General features: G+C 44.1%; 1 protein-coding gene across 2 annotated transcripts in view; it reads left to right on the top strand.

The window, feature by feature from the left end:
* The window catches only part of prr36b (proline rich 36b), a 28,741-nt gene extending 6,704 nt beyond the window's left edge, over positions 1 to 22,037 (top strand). For both annotated transcript variants that reach the window (XM_020655024.3, XM_065964340.1), the window contains exons 2-5: positions 9,232 to 9,957; positions 10,299 to 10,377; positions 17,567 to 17,793; positions 18,018 to 22,037. In XM_020655024.3, the coding sequence (XP_020510680.2) occupies positions 9,339 to 9,957; positions 10,299 to 10,377; positions 17,567 to 17,793; positions 18,018 to 20,920 (3,828 nt within the window). In that variant the 5' untranslated portion in view covers positions 9,232 to 9,338 and the 3' untranslated portion in view covers positions 20,921 to 22,037. The remainder of the gene's footprint in view (positions 1 to 9,231; positions 9,958 to 10,298; positions 10,378 to 17,566; positions 17,794 to 18,017) is intronic.
* Positions 22,038 to 23,976: the final 1,939 nt, after the last annotated feature.

Genomic DNA, 23,976 nt, shown 5'->3' with positions numbered 1-23,976 from the left:
GGGGTGTTTGTGGAATGTGAGAGCTGTGATTAGCATCAAGTTGATGGAGACTGTGGCAGCTCTGGTAACTCCCAGCTGGATTGAACTGGGTGCCATGTACTGGGTTTGGTGATGAATACCAAATTGTAATGTGATGATGTCGAGTATTAAATATCTTAATGGAGGCTGACATCCTTTTTTTTGTTGTTGTTGCACTGCTGCACACAGAGCAATACAGAACTACAGCTTTCAGGTATAAATGCTTGTCTCAAAACAACCACACATAATAACATAATACAAATCATCACCTGAGACTGACAATGGCATCATCAGATTACCCTACACCAGTCTGTTACCATTACATCCTTGTGTCTGACTCTTTGACATCACGTCAGCCTTTCTCTGCCTACATCCTCATCAGTGAAATGTTTAGTAATAGTAAGCCTCTTGTCTTGTGGATTGCTCTTTGAGGCCTCAGTCTCCTCCAGAGATCAGTAGCTGTAGTGATGTGTGTTAAAGCTGAGGCAGAGGCGGGGACATAAAGCAACTTAATCCCACTAAATGTTATGATAGAGAGTCGGTGAGGATGGTAGAAGTGACTTGCTGTGAACCTGGACCATTTTTACATAGCTCCTTTGGAACTATAACTTAATTCCCTTAGATGGGATGATTTTATTTGTTAGCGTAAGATCTGATATCATTAATATCCTCATTGATTGCAGATCGAACTCTGTACTTCCTGTAATCCACCTGTTCAAACAGTGTACACCTGTGGGTGATGGTAGATGCTAAAGCTGGCAGTCTATCGCTGGTGTCTTGCCCAGATTTAGCAGAATAAATGAAACATTCGAGAGGAGTACCATTGCTGCCCATATTTACTTTACAGTCAGCTTTCTTAGAAGTACCACCTTCTAATTGCTGATATGATAATGCATGTAGTGTTACTGAACTGGTTTCCACAGTTTAAACCAAAGTTAATTTCTTTATTCACACTTGTGTTTTTAAAGATAAGAAGAATTTTCTGTGGTTGGTTTCATTTGATCATTTGATCATACAGTGAAAGCCATGGGTATAAGTATCTCTAAGTGGGGTGGACGGTTGACTGAGACTTTTGTTAAGATTCAGAGTGGGTTGAATGGACAATCTCAGGCGCCATGCCAGCGTGTGGCATCTTAAGTCTGACATTTTCCTCCTTGCAAAGAGGGGGAATGACACACACAAAGAGACCGACATGAAAACAATCCATCTTATTTTATCTTCTCTGGTCACAAATAAATCTGAACTACTAAAGCTGCATTTCATTTGAGTCCTCTTACATTGGACCACTCGCCTGCGTGTGTGCCTTTTGTGCTGTGAGCCACAAAACCGTGAATTATTGAAGCAGTGCTACTTAAATCTTGCAGAGTTGTTCTCCTCAAAGAGACAAGTTTGAAAGCTGTCGTGCCATTTTACATGTTAACAAGTAAGGAAGAAATACAAGCTTGTACAAGCAATGTTTGAATATTTATCCCAGATACTGTATGATGTATGTATTATGTTTTAAAATGTAAACTATTGTTATAATGTATTTGTTAAAAATATGAATTGAGAAAGAAGAAGAAGTCTTATTTAAAAGAAACATTAGTCTTTACTCTTTTAGGGGGAAAATTGGATCATTGAGCATAGGAAGAGATTTTGTCTTCATTTATTAAGTGAAGTCTATTCTAAATAGTTACTCAGGCAGTGAAGACCATGTCAGTATTTTCCTGCTTTCACATTACAAAATGTCCCTTGTAAACCTACCCTGGCTGTGTCAGAACATCAACGGTTAATTAGCAGTGTCGAGCAAACATGGCAGTTCGGTGTTTCTGCTTACTGCTAGTGGAGATAAAAGCACGTCAATGACAGGGTCAGAGGCCACTGAATGCTCATTAAAAAACGCCTTCAAACACAAGACAAGACCCTCCAGTGTCCTCTCCTCTCACTGCAAATGTCTCCGCCCAAACCACCTTCTGAGTATTTGTTTTGTCTTGAGTCATTCTACAAAGATTGTCCGGATTCATTTCAGCATCGGCGGAGGGTAACGCACACTTTCTTTTTGCATCTTTTCTACCATCCCTCAACCGACCCACCCCCACCCCTCCGTCACTGCCTCCTTTCCCCACAATGCCTCGCTTTGACTACTATTTAGAGTAGGCCCCGGGGATAGGAGACGGCTCACAGTATGCACATGTGTGTGTGCACACAGTTGTATACTGTGAAAGCAGAGCTGGCTCTTTGCACAGATTCATGCATGTTTTTGGACGGTTGGTTGGTTGAAGCGAGGGAATGAGAGAGAGCACTTTGATTTAGGTCTTTGTGTTGAGGAGGCGAAGAGTCTCTTGTTTATAACCGACAGTGATGAGACATGAGCACACACCGTAGCCTTTAAGCAGATTTGACATTAACATTTAGCTTAATAACCCTCACTGCAGCTTCTCAGTTTATTTCTGCATAATGATTTACAGATAGCCTTTAAATGTGGCCTTTCGCTGTGAGCACTACTGTATTCTAAACACACACACACACACACACACACACACACACACACACACACACACACACACACAATGGTAGATTGTACTTGATGTAAAAAGGGGGTCAAATTAGCGGTTTTCTGTTAAAATATGCTGATGACCTGATTATTCAAGAGCGTCATGTTTGTGTCTAGACAGTGAGAAAAGCTTAGATCCCTCAGCAGAGTTGGATGCCTTCCAGTTATTGACAGTATAGGCACCATCACTGCTGTGTTTCAGAGATACACACATACACACAGAAGTGAGAACACACACACATTTTGTTTACGTCCCGGTGTGGGTATTAAGGAGGGATGTTGCCTGGGAGGATAATCTCACCTTGCAGAGCTTGCCTGCCCATTATTAGCTTAGTGCCAGTTCAGAGTTAGAACAATAACAACAACAGAAATAAAACAGACTGCTCTTACCTAAATTTATTTTTTCATCTCTTAGTTGCGTCCTATTTAACGGTGCAACGCAGCCGCCACCATTAGACATTGCACGCGACCTGACTCAGTTGAAACATCACCTCCTTTTATAGTGTGTTGCAAGCTGTGCCGGGAAACACAGCAACGCTGACCGGGCTGGCAGCGACACTTTTTTACTATCTTTTCTCCCTTATGAAGTCACAATTCTGTATTTGAAGAAAACAATGGTATGTTGTTCAGTAGATAAAGCTTATGGAGTGCTGGTTTGATCAAAAAGGCTCAATTAAAGACAACAAGTGACCAGTGGAGGAGGGTAGTGTGACTTGCTGGCTGTGGCTCCGTAGTCTACTATCAACGTTACAATTCTACAATTCATTTAGCAGAAGCTTTTGTTCAAAGCGTCGACATCAGAGAGTAAGTACAACACGAGCAAGGATCTAGAGAGGAGTAAACAACATCTTGATATCGCACGCTGAGAGCTTACCTAGTACTAAACTACTTCTTCTGTTGCCAGTAAGAGTGCAAACTACACATGGTGAAAACAGAATAGCTGCACATTTTGCGACTAATATCCCTTATGTCACAGCAATATAAGTAAAGATCATTTAAGAGTTATTGTGCCTGGTTAACACCTATGAGAAATACAGATGGAAAAAAAACAATATAATTTACCGTAATTCAGTACAAACAATGACTGTTATTTTTCAGCTAGTCTATGAAGTCATTTTAAGAGAATGGACCCTTGTCATCACACAGAATGTGCTCCGAGTGTGTGTAGTCGGGTGTTTTTGTTCTTCTGATCCCTTGTTTTTAAACCATTGTCTTTCTGTGTTTATGTGGCTGTTCTTTGTTCTCAGTGACACTTTAGTTCACCATTAAGGCTTGCAGAGAATTTGGAGTGGGACTGTTTGGAAGCTGCAGCCGCATGACTTGGACACATTGTGAAGGCCAACAAACACATTTTAGCGAAGTCATTACATTCAGAGTTTTACAGTGAAAAATCTGCCAAACCTGAAGAACACCACGGCCAAGCACTCCCACTCTGTTTTTATACAACTTAAATCTTTTTTACAGCTATTGTTTACAGTTGAATACTGACTACAACAACCGCAGCCTGAGGAAGTTATTGTCTTTCACATCCTTTTGTGTCCAGGCCGCAGGAGGTCAGGAACGCTGACTGGCAGTCTGGTCTGTGGTAGCTTGTCCAGAAATCCTCTTCAGATTAACTATTTTATGTTCTTGACATATCACACATTTCACTTTTCCTAAGTGTTGGACCTAATGTAGCCGACACAACCATCTGTCTGGAATCAGCTGCTGGAAATATCCACTGACTCACAAGCCATTATGTATCGGGTCATTGAATACACTCTGTCCCTTGTGGTTTGAACATTTCATTTTACCACGAGAGGATGGCCTAAATAACACAGCTTTTTAAAAAATATATATATTCTAAACACATACTATATGATCTTAAATAATTGTTAACTTTATTTACAATAAGAATATTTAGATGTATGGGGTGCCCATCGCCTAGTGGTCGTTAATGCTTGCGCCCCATATACGGAGGCTGTGGTCCTCCGTGCAAACCCGGCCCAGGTTCAAATCCAACCACCGTGTAATGGCTCCTGTAGTTATGTAATCTTTTTGTAACCCCCTGAATAATCCAACACAAGCGGCTGTAGTAAAGGTTCCAATGAACCAGCAAAACATGTAATCCCTAATTGAAGCTGCTTAGTCGATCTTGGAGGAAACTAGAGCTTTAACACTCAGCTCAGTGTTTATATATATATATATATGTGTGTGTGTGTGTGTGTGTGTGTGTGTGTGTGTGTGTGTGTGTGTGTGTGTGTGTGTGTGTGTGTGTGTGTGTGTGAATCAGGAGCTTGACAAAGGGACGATTTCTCAGCAAAATTGTGCTTGGATAAGTAGAATAAACAATATATGAGAATTTGAACTAGTTATTGTTTTCGTTTGTTTTTTTTCAAGCAGGGGGGGGGGGGGGGGGGGGGGGTTATTGAGTAGGAAATTTAGAAAGAGATTGTGGAATGACATGTGGGAAAGTAGCCACAGGTGAGACTTGAACCCAGGCTGCCTGAAGTATAGTTGGCGCAATTAAACCACTAGGCCATCAGCAACCCATTAGTAATTGTTTTAAGATAAATCTTACAGCCTCTAAATGGGCTAATTTATAATTCTTACATGTCGAGGTGTCACAATATTACTTCCGCATTGAAAATACATTTAATCAACTTTCAGCTTTGAAAACTCGTCAGCAGGATCAACAATGTTTCAATATGTTCGTCCCTTCACCCGTGCTATATAAAGACATTTACACGCTCAAAATGTTTACGTTTTTAACAACTAGTCTGCTTTCTATTGCTGATGCAAGGCCAGATTTAGGACAGTAAAGTGCTGTATTCATGTTCCGCTTTACTGCTACCCATTTCTGTTTTCTGCTTTCTGTTCCTGGCATACTTCCACATCCTGGTGTTGTGTACTTTTATTTCCAAGTACTCTGTTAAATAGCCTTATGGCGAATTTTGGCGAGAGAAAAAACGAACACAAATCAAATCCTGGATATCTGGATTCTGAGAATCATGACACCACTGCCTTTTAAACTCTCACTCAGGCTGTTAAAGTGAATAATTCACAATCTCTTTAAAAACATGTTACAGCATTAATGGGTTGAACTGATGGAATAAACTGGGCAACAATTACATGTTTGTCTCGAGCCTTAGAAACAGAAAGTAAAGGCGTAAAGGTGTCAGTGCAAGGGCAAGATTCGTTCTGGCAGCAAACCAACATCAAATTCATAACTGTCATTTCTGTTTATTTGGCCGCTGCACCAGTATAAGTGTCTGTGTGTCTTGAGTCCTCTCCACCTCCTGTTTCTGGGGAGTGTAGATAAAAAAGTACATTCTAGCTCTGGTTCCTTGTCTGTTTATACTTTAACCGCTGACTGATGGCTGTAATGACGAAGCACGAGCAACAGAGATGTGCTATCTCATCTCACAGCTGTCTGAAGACTTGCAGGAGAAAGAGAAATGATCTGCAGGCTGTGGCCGTGCAATCGGGATTTATCACTTTCTCTCTCTCACACACACATATGCACATAGATCAGCAGTGTGAGGAACTTTGGAGAGGAACAGTGAAATTTACTGCCTGGTGGCCAGATGCTTTAGTCTGCTGTGGGAATCCGTAACATGAGAGTGTAAAAGAGGAAAATTGCAATTTGACATGTTTCCTGGTTCACGGCCGGGTTGAATCAGGTCACAGAAGTTGTGTCTTTTTGTGTCTTAACATTGGTGTGTTATTGTTGGGTTTATTAAGTGGATGGAGATAACATGACACTCTCTGTGTTCTCCTGCAGTAAGCCCTCATTCATTCTGTGCTACAAGTTATTAAGAATAATTTAATGTGATCTGCTCCAAGCTCTAATCAGATTAGTGACTAAACCTCTTTCTAATTTTTCAGTTTGTCTGCTTGTGTCTTTGTCCTTCCTTTCTAAGATGTGTGTGTGTATAAAAGGCGAGGAAGAGACACGATGAGAGAGGAGTGAGAGAAACAGGAATGTAACATAACTCGACATCCATGCTTCAGAGCTGTCATTTTACACCAACGTCACTTAAATACTATGTGTGGCTCAGCTGCATCAGCTGGCTATTGTTTTGTCAGAGCCTACTTCTATAAATCTGCCGGATTACCATGACAATTTATATCATTAGAGTCTCTATAATGCAGTGTCACACTTGTCTCTTTTATTCATCTCTGATGCTCAAAAAACATTCATGAAGGATACACCTGTGTAACTCGTCTCTCTTCTGTTACATTTAGGGATGCAAAAATCCTTCAAGATGGCTTAACTGGGTTTGGGGGAGATTGCAAACTAGCAGCCCCAACCAATATTAAAATTATCCGAGATAGGGCCCACCGCATCTGATTGTCTAATCCTCTCCTTCTAAAAGTATTTTTTCTTAAAATGTTCGATTTCCAAACTCGTGGTTAAAAAACAAACAAGCAGGCATGTAAGGTAAGCAGCCGTGCAGAGATTTTATAGAACAGTCTGATCTTCAGTTTTCTTTCAGACACCAACGCTTAAGTGTTTTTGCACAATATCACGTACAGGCCTTCAGTGCATCTTTAAGCTTCCTTACAGGGCTGTTAAATAAATGTGCCAGAAACACCTTGAAGTTGTGTGTAATTTGAGTTCATAAAGTAAATTAATGAAAAGATGATTTAAATTGTTTTGAGACACAATTGAAAACCGTGTCAACCATCTTTTTACCCTTCTTCTCTGCATCTCTTTTCTCCCTGCCTCACTCCCACCAGTGTCTGCTCTCTCTCCTTTAAGCTGTGACAGGTTGTGGGTTGAAAAATAATTAAATGAACTGTTTATATTTTCAGCATCACTGGCATTTAAAAACCCCGTGTGACCGAAGGGTGCGGCACAAATTGCTACCCGTCACCTCCCTCTCACCCTCTTTGCCTGTTTTCGGTTGCAGCCTGTTGCATTAGCTGAGTGTATCCGGTCTTGTGTGTTGTTTGGGATACATGGTTATTTCCTTCTCAGTTTCTCTCTTTCCCCCTCTGGCCCTGCTCAGCTGCTCCGGCCATCTGTGCAATGGCAAACAGAGAACAGAGGGATGAAGGGGGGGTGGAAGTGGAGGGGAAGGAAGATATCGAGGAGAGAAGAAAGGCAAAGAAACAGGAAGGATCAATGGAGAATGAAAGACGGCCTTTTTGGCATGTAGGGGTTAAGTTTAGAAGATGAGTAAAGGACGATGGAAGAGGGAAAGAAGAGAGTGCAGACATGTTTTCCAGCGGCATTAAGATGATGTGTGTACTCCTCTAGAAATAGGACAGTGAGGGTGTGCATCCAAGTTAAGGTCAGTGGAAACTGGGATGACTAGTGATGTCTGGCTTTTAGAGTTATACTAGCAAACATCAGCCAATAGTGAGCTCATTTTATGTCTTGTTTTTTTCCTGTCTCCTTTGTCCCACCTCCTCTCACTGTTCCCATGCTCCCCAGGCCAAGCCTCCTCCTCTGGGCCGGCCTCTGTGTTGCCTCAGAGTCTTGTCTCACCACTCCTCGTCCTGCACAGTCGGCTCCTCGCTCTGTTTATAAACTCTGACAAGCCAGTTTCCTGCTACTTCCCCTCCCTCCTCCCTCTCCGCCTCTCTCTAACTTGTAAAAATGCTATCTTTTAACCTCTCATCCTTCCGTTTCAAAGTCACTGCAGAAACAAACTTGGAGACATTTGTCAAATATTGATGCAGATATTATGTGACAGCCCATATTACAGATGGTTGCCCTCAGCAGGCCTCATATGCTTCATGTCCCAGTTCTAGTCCTCAGTTGCTCATGTCTCTGACTGCTCAGTTTGTGGCCTGTGAGTCAAACTGTCTTCCCGACTCTGGGTTTTTTGTACATGCCTTGACCCACTTAACAAACACATTCAAGCCTTTTTCCCACCTCACCCTACATTTCTTTTTATAGCCATTTGGACTCATTTTATGAAGCAGACTACCTTCGCTTTTCTCTTCTATGTGCTGCTCAAAGGTTGCGTGTCTTTACATCATTGCAGGTGGAACTTTTTAGTTCATATACTTGTGTAAGCAATGTGCATGCACTCCCTGAAGTGTACTATCCCGGGGAAGTAGTCTGCCACATGAGTGACTCTGATGCCATTTTATTCCAAAGAAGAAAAATAACCCGTCACAGCTACACTGGCCAAATGTGTCCCTGAGCTTTTTAAGTGCCACAGAGGGGATCTTTTGCCACTGCACCGACATCAGTATTGAAATAAATTAAGGCTATTTGTATAATGTGTTTATTCCTTCTGTCCTCCCAGCCCCTCCCTCTGTGGACTAAGAGGCAGAACATGCATTCAACTCCTCTTAAAATGTGTTGATCCCTTTGTTTATGTACAAGTTTCCCTCTGAGCACAAATTATGAGGCTGTAATTTATTTTGCATGGTTATCTTTCTTGTGTGACGTAGTCCTCTGTAGGCTTCAGGCCTCTCCAGGGTTTATGGTGAATTATGCTCCATGTCTTTCCTACAGCTTGTTTGCCCTTTAACTCTTGGACTCCTGCACAAAGATATTTCTGTGTTTCAGTGTGTTCGTGTGCGTGTGTGCTGTCGAAAGATAGAAGTTAAATCTTTATCTTACTCTCAGAGCTAACAACATTCCTGGAGGCTTTGTGCTCTGATTGGAGAGACAGCAGACTGCTCTTCATGTCTGATCTTGCTGTTGACTGACTATGTTGTACTTTTTCTCTCTCCAGACCAGACCTACCTGTCTCCAGAGATCCTGTAGACCTGTGGCCATCCTGTGAGATTTAAGTAAACCAGCCCTGCCCCGCAGAGACGGACCACTACCACTCAAGGGGAGATGAAGCCGGATGGGGTTACCACGGCAGCGCTGGAGCCAATGGAAACATTGGAATCCAATCCAATGAATGAGGCAGCACCTGCCGCGGGACAGGAACCCAACCAGGCAGCCAGTCCAGTAGAGGGGGGCGGGCCACAGCAGCCTGCTGAAGAGACAGGCCAGGGGGAACCACAGCCAGACAAGGCCAAGGACACCCCGGCTGCCAAGACCAGCAACAAGACTGCAGGAGACCCAAAAGCTAAAACTGCCAACAAGACCACGCCCAAGGCAAAACCTGGTACTAACAACCCAGCCAAGACCACTCCTGGCTCACGGACCAACACACCACAGAGCCGCCTGTCAAATGGCGTGTCCAAACCTCAGACCAATGGAGTACCAAAGAAGACTCCACCTGCAGCAGTCAAAAAGACCACCCCCACTCCCCTAAAAAAACCAACAAGTACAGCCACAGCTCTAGCACCTAAGAGCAAAGTGGGTGAGAAGAAAGCCACGGGGGAAGCCCCGGCCACCAATGGTGCAAAGCCGATGACCGGAACAACAGCAGCAAAGAGGACACCATCCACGACCACTAATGGTGTCAAAACCGGCAGCACCCAGGCTGCTGCCAAGAAGCCTCCAGGTTGGTGAAAATGTCATGATGAAACAAAGAGTCGAGGTCAGTTAGAAGCAGAAGTGTAAGTCAGTGAGCAGGCATTCATAGTAAGCGAAGCATGAAATGTTTTCACAGCTCTAACTGTAATGAAGAGTGTTCAATGTAATGTGATGACATGCAGATAGATGCACATAGGACGGATTCAGCACATATATTAGACATGCCAGAGTGGCTGCTAATCTACACATGCATTTGCCCTAGATCCTCGTACTGTATGAGACGTACATCTTCCTGACCTACATCCGGGGTTATATGTCACTATATTTTAAAACTTTTTATTCTTCCTCTCTTCCTGTAATCTACTCCAGCTCCCAAGCTTGCCGCTACAGCTTCCACCAAGCCAAGCTCTTCGGCTTCACCCAAGCCCCCTGTTTCCAAGACAACCAGGTAGGTGTGACATTTGTGAAGAATTGAAGCCACACTCAAAAGTGGCTGAAAGAGATTTCTTGTGTCTGTAAATGGTCCTCCTCTCAGACGTCCATCAAGCTTCTCTTATAAAAGCCTTTCTAATGAAATTTTAGCTTGGAAAATCAGCACTCGAGAACAGGATCAAATCTGAAGGAACTGACTAATAGATTAGAATTACAATGATTAAGTTCGGCATTATAAAGCTCCTCAGTGCCAGTGAGAAGCCGTTGGTTCAAAAGGCTTCACTTGGCTTTAGGTTCAAAGAAGACCCTGCTAAAGAAAAAAATACCCTTGAGAAATGATAGACAATGATCCTTCTCATAGAAGATTTGGAGGGCCGGGTTTAAGTAGGCCAGCAAGCAGCCAATGTCAGAACAGGCCTTGGAGGAATGCCTCGCAGTGTTTCGGCAGAGCAGGCACTATACAGCAGCATTATTAATAAAACAAGTTTTGGGTAGGAGTGCGGTTTGGAGAGAAGAAGAGCTGCTGACAAAAATGATCTCAGAACGAGTGAATGTAAATGAATGTTTTTTTAATTCTTTAGAAGGAGGGTGTGTGTGCTGTGAGTGTTTGTGTACAATCAGGTCAGCATGTGTTCTTCACCTGAGTCTCACTGCATGCGTAGTGTTTGGTCCTGAGGTGGTTTAGTGATCAAGGAGGCCTTTGTGTGATACAGGGATGATCCTGATCAGATAAAGCCTCTGGGAGCTGTTGACTGTTCCTTCAGCAAGATCTTAACCTGCTTCCTTTTCCTTCTGTTTGTTTTCTGTTTGTAAGAGAAAAAGGCCTCTTTTGTCCTCAATGCTTTGCCACCATGTTGCATGGTATGATGTGATACGTCACCATGATGATATCAGAACCCCTTACGTCAAAATATGGACCATTGTTCCCAAGTTTTCACTCTTTTCCACCTGACAGAAAGTATTTTAGGTCCCCGCCCTCCTCCACACTCCATGTGCCTCGAGCAGCAGCTGGATTGTGGAGATTACACACAGATTACAGCTTTAATGGTTGATGTGCAAACATCTAATTAAAAAGAATTACCTAGGGGCATGTTTATAATCGCCACTTTAGTACAGAACACTCTTTGTGCAACCTCTATGAGCTGTGGTCATGCCATTCATATCCTCCCTCATGTTCCACTAATTTTCTGTAGTTAATGAATCCTGGCAATCTACAAAAATATAAAAATACCACACTGCAACATCACTGTTGACAAATGGACACTATCAGAGGTCAAATCAACATTGGCACTTCTGCCTTTGCTTGATTCTCTTCCCAGGAGACCACTGCTCGGTCACCACAGAGTTGATTCAACTTTTGGTTTTTACCACTGAAATGCGGGCAGCAGGTTCGTCCTGCTCAAACTGGCTGCTGCTGAAAATTAAGATTAAGGGAAGTATAAAAAAATTGATTGTGGATTAATAGTACAACACACACATCTAGTAGTTACTGAAGATACAAACTCTTCTTATTAAGTTGGGGATGAACCGGTCTCTACATCCTGTGTAGGACCTGGAACTGTGTCATTCCAAGTCAGGCACAAAAAGAGCACCTTCTACTCTGACGCCTGTATTTGAGAATGTATTTAACATTAGATGCAGTACTTTGTGTTGTTGGTGTGTCAGATTTAAACAAGGATGGAGCAGCAGTAGACCTACATCTGAATCCCCTTGAGAGAGCTTCAACCTGATGAGGGGCTCCTCTGACAGCACCGTGTACCCTTCTAGGCATACTTTGTTAAAGTGTGTGCGTGTGCGGCATTTGTGTATGTGATCTGCTCTGACAGCCCCATAAATTTTGGCTTTAATTAGATTTTGTCCTTCTGCTGCCTCACTCAGTCCTGACTTAGGCGCAGCTATCAGCTGAGTGGTGGAGAAATCAACAGACACATTTACTGCCACATCAGGCACACACCTTGCTCCCCCTGTTACCGTCACGCACACACGCCTGCAGTGGGTCTCACAATTCACTCAGTGTTCCTCCAAGGCTCGATTGATTTAATTCCGTCTGCAGCAGGTTCCAGTTATCAGACAAATAAAGTGCAGAGCAAATGCAGTTGACTAAGTGCCATCAATCTAATTAACAAACAGAGTGGTTAGTTCCTCCTGTCCAGTTCAAGGTTTCAGCTCAATTAAATTTAGTTTTTTAAGTTGTTGCTGCCAGTTAGTCTTCATTTAAGCTTTTTCTCTGCCTGTCAGTAAAAAAAACAAAAAAAATAATAAATGCAACAAGCTTGAATTATTTGATTATACACTAAGTTATAGTTAACATAGACTGTCTGATGATGCACTATTGATTTTGACTGTGGATTAGAGTCTATATACCAACAAAGGTCAATATGTTTATATTTAAGTGTGTGTGTGACCGTGTGGGCAACCGGACAACTGCTGTTTGAAGCCGATTGCCTACAGCAAGCAGCTTGTGACAGGGAATGTTTGAGCCTGATTAGTCTGCAAATGGACAAAGTGGAAATCCTTATATGTTGTTCGAACAGGATGTCTCTGCGTGCGGTGACGTATACCAACGCTTGTGTGCGTGAATTTGTACCAATTCTTGCTTTTTTTTTCTCCAGCTGTGCAGATGATTTGTGTCCAGTGATGCATTGATAATATGGCTCTGCTGTGTGGCATGCAAACTGCCCTACAGGACAGGGAAGTCCGCTCTGCAGCTATTATATAGGTGCTTCGATGTGTGCATGTATGTGCTGTTCACATGCATAGTAAGATCAGAGCATGTGTGTAATTAGGATGCAGAGCATGTTTTCTTTTGCTGGTGTATTCCTCAGCATGATGTGGAGGTAAAGGGGGAGGGGAGGCGTACGTGCGGTTAGCCGAACACGTGGTACAGGCACACGTGCTGCTTAGCGGCTTCCTCCTGCCGACCCTGCTGTCTACGGATTCAGCAGAGTGGTGTGAAGGAAAAATGGTGGCAGTGGAGTATAGGAGCTATGTGTCTAAATAAGTCATGTGTCCCTGCTGAGCTCCCGTCACTGCTGCCAAAGGTACATAGAGTGTGAAGGCTGTACGTGCAGAGTGAGAGGGAGAGGGGCGGAGGTAGGAAGAAGCAGAGGGTATCTCTGTGTGACACAGAGGGGAATATTGCATGATAGTAGATCAGAGGACAGAGGAAGGGTATTGAGTCCACAGAAGGAAAAAGGGCGTTCAGGTGGTTTTCATTTTTGTCATCTCTTCCCTGCCACCCCCTCAGCCATCCATGTTCTCACATTAGTCATGCTGTTTTCCTCATTGATGGCCCCTTGGGGGACGATTCATTTTTATTGCAGTGACTGAGTGCCACCCTCCTCATGATCTAACAAATTACTGCTGATGTAATGGTCCAGCCCTGGTGTGTGTGTGCCGAGCAGTAGTCATCATGGTCCGTGCCTCAGACACCATTTATGGTCCAGCATGATGCAGACAACATGTTGCGCAGGCTGTAAATCTTCTGCTCTGGGTGTGGCCGACGGCTCTGTGATGCAGTCTTTCTCTCTGCTGTGATTTTATAGATGGGAAGCTGCAGAGCCAATTACCAAATGGGCTTAATGGAAATGAAACTCAAGGAGGGACGGGTAAATTGACAGGCGGAGGCGTACATGTTTGAATTTGAGACAAAGGTTTCAGTGTGGAAGGGTGTGTTGGTGGGTGTGCTCCCTGGTGCTGCAGGGATATGACCGATATAATATCTTCTTTCTATACCAGTCAAATTATTATACAGAAAACATATTCCTCTTCTATCCTTTATCCCTTAAAGATCATTTCTATTTCTATGATTTCATCGTTACCTTGTAACCTGTGTTGTTACCTTACCATAAAACATTTAATGTGAGATACTGGCTTTGTGAATCTTGAGTTGGCATCATTATTTGGTTCTTTATATTTTGTACAGTCTTTAAATATGGCTCTACTGATACTGTGACCTTCTTTTGTCCTTACCAGTTTTATTCCACCGAACATTAAGACTTGATAATTGTAGCTTAATAACTTAAAATATGTAAAATAGACCTCCAGGGTCTGCACTGTCTGCAAAATATTTCAACAGGCGGGTTGAAAGGAACCAGCCAGCCGGCCAGCAGAGAGAGGAGGGCTCTGATCATGTTCATTCAACAGTAAAATAACTAATGTGCCCCTCAGTCACAACACTACCCTCCACCAGGCCACTCTAACTATCATGTAGCGCCTGCCTTCATATTTATGGGGTTTAATTAACACAACATCATCTATAATCTGCTGCCTGTTCTGAGAGGAGGGAGGTCAGTCCTCCACAGTTAGTCGACTTTGCTGCAGGGAAGACCGCCTGCTCAGCTCCTGCTTACTCATTCGCCCCATTCACAGAGCATCTCATTATTTAAATCATAGCCCGACTCTGTCTTTAAACAAAGCAGCACCAGCAGGCAGCCATGTTTTTTACATACAGCAACCCTCTCTGGCCTGCGATTGAGGAGGCGTGTAGATGCAATAAAGCTTAAATGTTATAAATGACCCCCGGGCGAGTTAGGCAAACTTCAAATATTTTGCTGTATGCCTCAGTGCGCCTGTAGCAACAACCCGTCATCTGATTGTTCGGCTCCACTGCATTTCTGGGCTGTCTGTTCAACATTTGCTGTAACCCCAATTTCATGTATGTTTTGTTTTTCCTCCCAGAAAAGCCTGCTGAAATATACAAATTTAAAAACACACATTTTTGTCCAGCTACAAGCTTCCCACTAAGCTTTCATGAAGAAGCAAAGTAGCATTGTTTAAAAGACAACAATGAGTCATTCTGTTTTCTCTGTCATTCAGCTGACACAGAGCTTAATTACAGAATAAATGAACGCTTTAAATAACTTGAGCATCAATGCATCACTGTGTCCAGAGTCCGACATTTTCTCAGCTGTCAGTGTTGTTAAACAGAGCTTCTTCTGCTGTGGCCTGGTCTCTCAAACACTATAATATGATCTTACTTTGCTTTAATAAGCAAGAAGACGATAATATAAGATAATGTGTAATCAGGTTAATATCATCCACCCTCCTTTTCTCAGTCTCAGTCTCCATCTTCCTCTCTCCTCCTCCTCTGTAGTGCTCTCTAAAGAAAGCCTGCCTTTTGGGATTATCCACATTCCTTTTATCAGACAGATTTTTAGTGAATGCTCTCTCCAAATCTCCCTGCAGCATCTCTAAAGCCAGATTCTGTAACTTTATAATTCTCTCCTTTCTCCCTGTATTTCCTTTCTTTTCTTTCCCTCTTGAAATGAGGCAGCACAGACTCAAACACGAAGCTCATTTTCTCTTTTCACCTTTTTAAAATCTTGTTCACTGCAGGACAATGTTAGGATTAAAATCTTAATATTTCACTCACAGATTCCAGAAATAAGCTTTGAGCCCAGCGCTTTAAGGTGGGTGTGTCCTCATAAAGAAAATTAATAAGAGATTTATTATCTGCTCAGATTTCTTCCACTCATTTAATCACTTTTAAAAAAGGGGGGGGTATTTTTACCTGACGCAGCACAGCAAGGATTTGGTGCAACTCTGGCCTCATGTCACCAACGTGCCAGTTGAGGATTTTATCACTATCTGTTTCTTTTAAAATGTCTATAACAACAGTGATGGGGCCGATATTGGGGAGAAAGAAATCAGATACCGATATATCAGCCGATATCTTTTTTAGTTCTGTGTTTGAGCTGTAGAAATAGATATACATTATTTTAATAATCATACCTGGGTGGCCTCTCTGGTGTTGGAAACACTTCATTATTGAAAAGTTAATGAACCATTTGATGACATCATTATGTGATGGGCTGTGTTTTGCAAAAAGAAACCAAAAAAGCGATTACTGGCAAATTTGTTCCAACTGGCTTCTAATTTTTCAGTTAACACAGTTACCTCTGAACAAAGTGAATCAGTGCATCGTAGATGAGACTGTTAGTGTTCTGTGTTGCCTGCAGGGTTTTAGTGAAACATGATCCAACAATGCCAGTATCAGTTACAGTAACATACCTTTCACTACCCCAAAGCTACATTTAATATGGATCAACTTTAAAAACTAGTTTGAACTTTTAACCGGCCACACCTCTCCTGTGTTGCCACCTGTTGCTCTCTGCCTTTAATCCCATTTGGTACACCTGAACTGTATTCCATTACATTTGCCAGGTTGTGGATAGCACGCATTACGTCTTTGCCCTTACACAATGAGTTTGCTTTAAACACAGCTCTCGGTTCCAGCTGGGGGAATCGGAGGAGTTATTTCTGTCCTCCTTTCAGTATAAAAGATTAACGTGGACCCAGCCACCTTCACTCTCTCTCTACCTCCCTGTTCTCTTTCTGCCAGTGAAAGCTCAATTCTTTATTTAGAATCAGGCAGTTAGTGTGGCTCGGGCCCAGGAGATTGCACAGCCTTGGCAGGAATACTAGATGTAGGTTACTTCTCTCAGATGTGACAGAGAAGCCGACCTCCAGGCCACCAGAGCAGGCAGGCTGATGCATACTGCCCAATGACTGGGAATAGACAAGACATCAAGGGCAGGTTAGAGCGAGGCTGGGATGCCTCTCCAGGGTCGGTCGTGATTCACCTCCCACACTGCTTTGCTTCATACATAGACCCTCAGGGGAGTTAGTCATGGGGCCATGGAAGGGTGAAATGTTGTTGCCAGTGTTTCACCAAAGAGAGAGTTGAGTTTTATTTGATAAGGCCTGATGGCTGTATGGGCCCAATATATACACTATTTAATGCTTCACTAGACTCCCTGCATCATCACCATCTCTGCTCATGTTAGAGCTGTTTCTCAGCATGCCCTCTGGCAGAAATGTGACATTTTAGGGTTTTTCACCCCCTTTCAAAACCATCTTGAGACACTTCACCTCGCATGTGGCCAACCAGGACACATCGGGAGAGACCTGATGTTTGTCCTTAGCTGTGAAAGACTTGACACCTCAAAAGCTTGAATCACCATCAGTTATCTTAATCTAACGTGTATTTGAATTTGGGGAATCTTGACTATACTTGACCAACTTGCATGCTATGTGTTCCTCATGGGGTTATGTTCAGAGTAAGGGATGTTCGATTATTGCACAAGTAAGACTACAGTAGACCAATTTCGTTTTTTAAAGATGGCATGTTTCTCTGACCCAGATCTGTATGCTTTAATGCCTCTCAGCATTTCCTAACTTTATTGATTTTCTTGTTCCTCCAGGCCTGCTGCAGCTGGCTCGTCAGCATCACCTCGCCCTGCCACAGGCTCAAGCCGCCCACCAACGACCAGTACGATCAGGAGCTCCGTCTCTACACCCAAACCTGCCGCCCCTAAAACCTCCGCCACTGCTGCCAAGCCTGCTGCCTCCAAATCAACCTCCACTACCCCCTCTGGTGGCAAACCTCCAGCATCACTAACATCAAGAAACACAACTCCCGTCAAAAGAGGTACGTAAGATAATTCATGAGCAGTGTGTGTTTTATTGGGTGCACATTGGTCAGTTTTTGTATTTGTTGCTGATGTTATTGATATGTTTTTTTCATCATTTAATCAATATTTGGTGTATGTATCATTGGAATGTTACACTTCCAGTTTTTTTGCTGTTCATTTAATTTAATTAAGTTTCATTACTTATTGTTGTAACCTTTTCTTGTGATGTGATTCCCCACAGATGTCACCAAATCAGCCGCTTCAGTGGCCAAAAAGCCTGCAGAGTCCCCCCTATCTCGCCCATCCCCGGCATCAAAGTCGGCCAAACCTGAGACTCCCAAATCGGCATCAAAATCAGACGCCGCTGCCAAAAAGCCTACTGCTGGTAAGGCTGCAGACACAAAGACACCAAACCGCCTCAAGACACAAGACGGCAAGCCCACACCTTCCAAGGACGCTTCTAAGACCCCCGCCTCCAAAACCAAGACCTCCAGTCCCAAGAAAACTGTGGGCAGCAGCACTCCAACTCCTGTCAAACGTGGCCCTAAAGCTGCAACCGCAGAATCAGGAAAAGAAGCTGCTGCTGCTGTAGCTGCTGCAGCAGCTATTGCTACAGCAGCAGCTGTCATTGCCAGCCCAGAGGAACCAGAACCTACTGCAGAAGTACCTCTGAAGCAGTCTGCTGAAGAAGAAGCTCCAGAGATGATGTTCTGCCAGACCGATGAAAAAACCATCGAACCACTCATTGCACCAGAGTCAGAAACAGTGCAACCAGAACCTATACAAGAACCGACACCAATACGTGAACCAACACCAGAACCAGAGAGAGAGATATCCCCTCTAGAATCTCTGTCTCAGCTGTCAGATGTGGAGGATAAACTGGTTCCTGAACAAGCCTCTGACATTCAGCTGCCAGCCCAGATGGACTTTAAATTTGAGGACAGTGTCAACAACTCGGTTCAATCCCTGGGAACTACTGTCATGTCTCCTCCCTGTTCCCCACCAGGCCCCGTTTCTCCTGTTAGAGAGCCACAGGATGCCTCCTCTCTGCTGGACATGCATGTCCAGTCTGATCCCTGGGACAAGAGCCCATCCCACGCTGCAGCTGACTTTGCTCCCCAGAGTCTGGTCAATGTGATGGATTTCCAAACAGAAGAGGAACACGAGAGTAGCGAGGACGAGGACAAAGAAGAGAAGGACGACCTGTTGATGCCCGCCTCCTACACAGCTCCTCCTGCAGATGCTTTCAGTATGTTAGCGCAGCCGCAGTCTTTAAGCGCCCCCCTCATGGACGATTTCACGTCCAGGGACCTGATCTTCCCTCATGAAAAGGAGGAGGCAGTGGAGAAGGCTGATGAGGAGATAAATGAGGACGATGACGAGGAGGAGGAGGATGAAGATGAGGAGCAGAGGAGACTGGGGCATCAGCCTTCATCCATGATCACTGAGATGAGTACGTCTCAGCCCTCCGAGGAGTTCCAGGTCCGGTCTTCAGCATTCGGTGGTTCTGCCGGTTGGCACGGTGACGACCTGCTGTCCGGGATGGACTCGGAAGACGTGAGCAGCTGCACCAGCAGCCGGCAGCATGAGATGTCTGACCTCAGCAGCACCCAGCACACCGCCATACTGGAGGGCACCCAGAGCTCAGACGCCCTGGTTGACTCGAGCCTCCGTGGCTCAGAGGGAGACTGCAACCTCATGGGATCTCCCAACGTGGAAACCCTTGCAAATGAAGAGGAGGAAGATGAGGATGAGGAGGACGAGAGGGTGGATGATATGGACTTGAGTTCAGAGCGAGTCGAGGAGCAACAGAAAGTGTTTCAGCAGCGGGAGCAAGAGGACGAGGAGGATGACGATGTGGAGATGCACAGTGAGGGGGTGACGGAGAGCTGTGGGAATGTAGATGAAGATGACTTTAATGAGGAGGAGCGTTTAGACAACCTTAATCGATCTGGTCCTCCACCCTGTGTCCCCCCCACCTCCTCCTGGGGACAGACCAACCCTTTCGCTGACACCTGGGCTCAACCAGCCTCTCTGCTGGCTGTGTCCTCCCCCAGCCCAATTTCTGACCCCGGAGCAGCTGAATCAGAAACTCCCACCCTGTCTCCTGCTCAGAAATGTTTTGACAGCAGCGCCCCTTCCTTTGCTCTTCAAACCCATGATGAGGTGAAGAGCTCAGAGACGGAAGAGGATCATGTCCTGTTCGATGCTCCGGCCGTAGGTGTGTCCCAGCCAGGTGCTCTGAGTGGCCCAGCTGCTGCTGCCCACAGCGGCAGTGAGACAAGTACTCCAGAGGATCTCAGGGACTATGACAGCAGTTCTGGGGTGGAGTCTCACTCTGACAAACAGCAGACCCCAGTGCCCGCTCCAGTCCAGCCTGACATGGAGCAGGACCTTGGTATTCACCTGGAGAAAGGGGACGGAGAAGAGGAGGAGGCTGAGACACTCCCTGCTGATGAAGTCCTTGGAACAGGACCTCCAACTGCTCCAGCATCCGCCCCGTCCTCCCCCTCCACCTCAGGAGACGAGGCCAGCGACACAGAGGGTGAAATGCAAATAAATGAGCCGGACGCACCGGCCATGATGGATGAAAGTGCCGGATTTGAGAGCCCACCTCCCGCTCACAGTCTACCTGCTCTCGACGAGGACGAGGAATCAGCAGACACGGCCGTTGTAGAGGGTGAAGAGGACGGAGGTGGGACCACCCCTCAGTCCGCCAACTCTGTGGCATCTTACGGCTTCGACTGCACCACATCCAACTCAAACGCTCACTCGATGGCTGAGAGCTGCGGGAAGAGTCCGGGGATCTTCTCCCTGGAGAACGAGGAGCAGCTGCCCGAGGAGGCCAAAGACCCCTCCCTCATCAAGGAGCTGACCCTGCCATCAGCTGCTGCTGCTGCCCAGGCAGAGGACCTGCTGGGCAGACCTGTGGACCTGATGCCTTTTGGCCATCCGCCCAGTCTCGATGAGCACCACTACATGTTCGGGGGAAAGATTGCAGTAGACCACCTGGAGGAGGCCGATCCGTTGGAGCCCAGTCGTCACCTTGGGGAAGACGACTCTGCAGACCCCGGCGACAGCCAGCCTCCGTACTACTCTACCATATGTGATAAGACTGATAGTTTTCTGGCAGGTAATGTATAAGTCCCTCCTATTACCCCTGGAATGCACCTTTTCCCCGCAACCCCTCCCCCTTTACCTGTTATTTGTTTTCTCTCCAGTTGGGTTAGATGGCTTAGAGAAAAAAAAAGGAGAGCAAGATTGTAGGAAAAGATTTTAAAAAATGAACAAATGAGATGGAAAAAATGACTGTAGCAATTTTTAATTGAAGCCTCCCTCTTTCATACTGTTCTGGTCGTGGTTACGAGTGTATGGCTTAAACTCCTTTATGTACAATAGTTACTACCATTTTCTAGTAGAATGTTCTTTTTAAGTAACACTGCATATCCTGTAGCCCCTGATGGGGTAATGACTGATTGGTCCGATGTGACTGAGCTTTTAAACCAAGAAAAAAAAAACAAAAAAAAAAAACACACCGATGGATTGAAATGGACTCATTATGTATTTATCCTACTGTTTTTACCGAACAAATGTCAATAATTTTTTTTTTTTGTATTTGCTTATTTGTTGTTTTTTTTGTTTTTGTTTTTCTGTTGAAACCTGGTCCTCCCTACCCTGTGTACACAAGCTTCATGTTCAGCAGCACCATAGCGATAGTCAAATGCTCTTTTTTGAAGTTTGTGTTCTTGTTTCAAGACTTTTAGCTATCAAAATAAAGGCTAGATATTAACACGGCTTTTGGGCCCTGGCAGATTTGTGGAGGTAGTTACTGGGAGAATTAGATTGCAGTTGGTGAAGTTTTTAATGTGTGCTTCAAGAGGTTCCTCGCTCTTTGCATAAGTTGTTCAGGTATATAACGTGCAGTCAAGTACAGTATGTGTTTCAGGCATTTGGTTTTTAAGTGGCTAAGCTTCAAGCCTCAGTTAGCTGATCATCTGTGTTCAAGAACAGACTTAAAAGTAGCCTTTTATTTGTGATGACACCCTGCGATTCCCTCGACACTATCAGAGCTTTACACTCACTGAAACCTTTTCCTAGTGGGTGTCTGCTTTACTATTTCAACAGTATATTGCATGTTTAACTAACATTAAGACTGTGTACTATCTTGAATTTGAAACAATTCTACACTAGACGTGTTCATAAATGAATGGTTCACACTAGGTTATCTTTCAAAATTCCATTAAAACATCATTGCAAGGCATTTTGTTCCTGTTTCTTATTTTCCCTATGAATCCAGCATGCCTGAACTTACTGTCCTCGTGTTCAAGTCTCTGTGTATTGTATGTTTGCACAACTAATTTCCCATGGCGTCTCCTACTCTTCACCATGGGAATAACCGCTAAACAGGATGTGATGCAACAATCTACAATGGTGTTGTGTCTAAAATGGAATTTTGCTCGAATCAAAGAGGGTTTTTTCGAATGGTGTCCCAAGCTCCCCGTTCTCCAGCATGCTCCGGTTCCTCCAGACAGTTTCCGATTTCACACTAGTCGACCAACATCACATTGAGACCACATGCTCAGCAGGTGGCGCTCACTTAAAGGTACCCTGTTGAAGTTTCTTGAGATGAGCATTCACGATGTATTTCTTTCACTAACATGTATTTCAAACCCGGGGAATGTTTGCATCCAACAGCATTTTGGTTCAACAAGTTCTTCGTTCTCCCTAAAAATGAACTGCCAACTGCCAACGTTATATATCTTTTCTATAAGTGTTGACTGCATTTGAGGGGTCAACACAATGAATGTGTAAATCTATCTCTACAGATCGAACATAGAACTAAAAAAGATATCGGCCAATTTATCAGTATTTTATTTTTTCTTCTTCCTATTATCGATATTGGCCCCAAAAATCTCATCAGTCGGGCCCTAGTTGCAAATCAAAGGGAGTTAAAAAAGTTCCTCTCAAAGGTTTTTTAAGAACTGCAATCGTCTTCAGTTCCTGCAGTGAGAACACAAGAGAAAGGGGCGGGGTCTTTTAAATCTAAATAAGAACTAAGAAAAGCCTCCCCAGTCCAACATCACATTGTGTTTGCTCGCTTGCAGTCTATTTCTTCTTTCATATCTTTGGTGCATTGCTACGTTTAATGATGTATCTCACCACCAATCAAAGATCTTTCAAGAAAGATTTCTCACTAGCACTCATAGTGGTCAAAAACATCCCTAAAGTACCTTTAACAGCTTAAAGATCACCTTAACATTCAGTACTTAAGAACACTCTGATGCAGTGGAACATTCCCGTTGTCTAAAGAATGCCTGAATGCATCTGAATGTTGACGCTCAAGAAGACCAAACACTTTCTTCCCTTCCATGTCCTCCTCCTCTGACCTGCCTGCTCCTTCTTATCCAAACGCTGAATGGATAAAACACTCCACTCCCCATCAGATGGTTTTCTAAATTGTTGATACATTCATTAGACTCTACGGGTCCAGTTTCAGGTTGGGTTTAAGGACTCGACTCAGTTTGGAAACAAACATCTTCAGCTTTAAGGGGTACCTTTAAAAACAGTTTTCTGTTCTGTTCTTGTCCGTTGAATCCCCTCATGTTTCATGTGTCTCTGCAAACACCTGTCGTCTATCGTTCTGCGTATTTATGGCTGATGTCCTGCATGATGATCGACACTCACAGAGGACCAAGCAGCAGTTATTAGTGTGGCACAAATGTACTAAAGTTTACATTATGTCAGGGAATTATTGCAATGAAAGGAAATGCAACTTCAGAGAGAAAACATAAAGCAGAATGACCTCATGTTTTGTTCTTGTTTTATGCATTGTAGATTCAGTATACAAATATTCCTTTGTAATGGATGTCACTTTATTTTGAGAGTCCCTTTTTTTTGTTACACCTTCGCCCTCTTTGTCAAATGTCCTGAACCCTTTTTCTTCCTGGTCCTTGTCGTTGTGCCACCCCGTTCTGTTGGATGCATGCATCTCTAACGGACGCATCAAGTGATGTTGACTGTCTCACAGGAGACAAGAAGACGGATGCAGCGGGTGAAGCGAGCTCACAGGAAGACAACCAGAACCAGAACCACAGCACCTCTGTCCCCATTGCCAACGGCCACTACTTGGCGTTAGTCCCAGGTAACAGGAGGCCAATTGATCGGACTCTTGAAGCTCATTTTGCTAAGATGGCGACCCC

The sequence above is a fragment of the Labrus bergylta genome, chromosome 16 (genome assembly GCF_963930695.1).
Source record: "Labrus bergylta chromosome 16, fLabBer1.1, whole genome shotgun sequence".
NCBI classification, from domain to species: Eukaryota; Metazoa; Chordata; class Actinopteri; order Labriformes; family Labridae; genus Labrus; species Labrus bergylta.
This window is presented reverse-complemented; position numbering and strand designations above follow the sequence as displayed.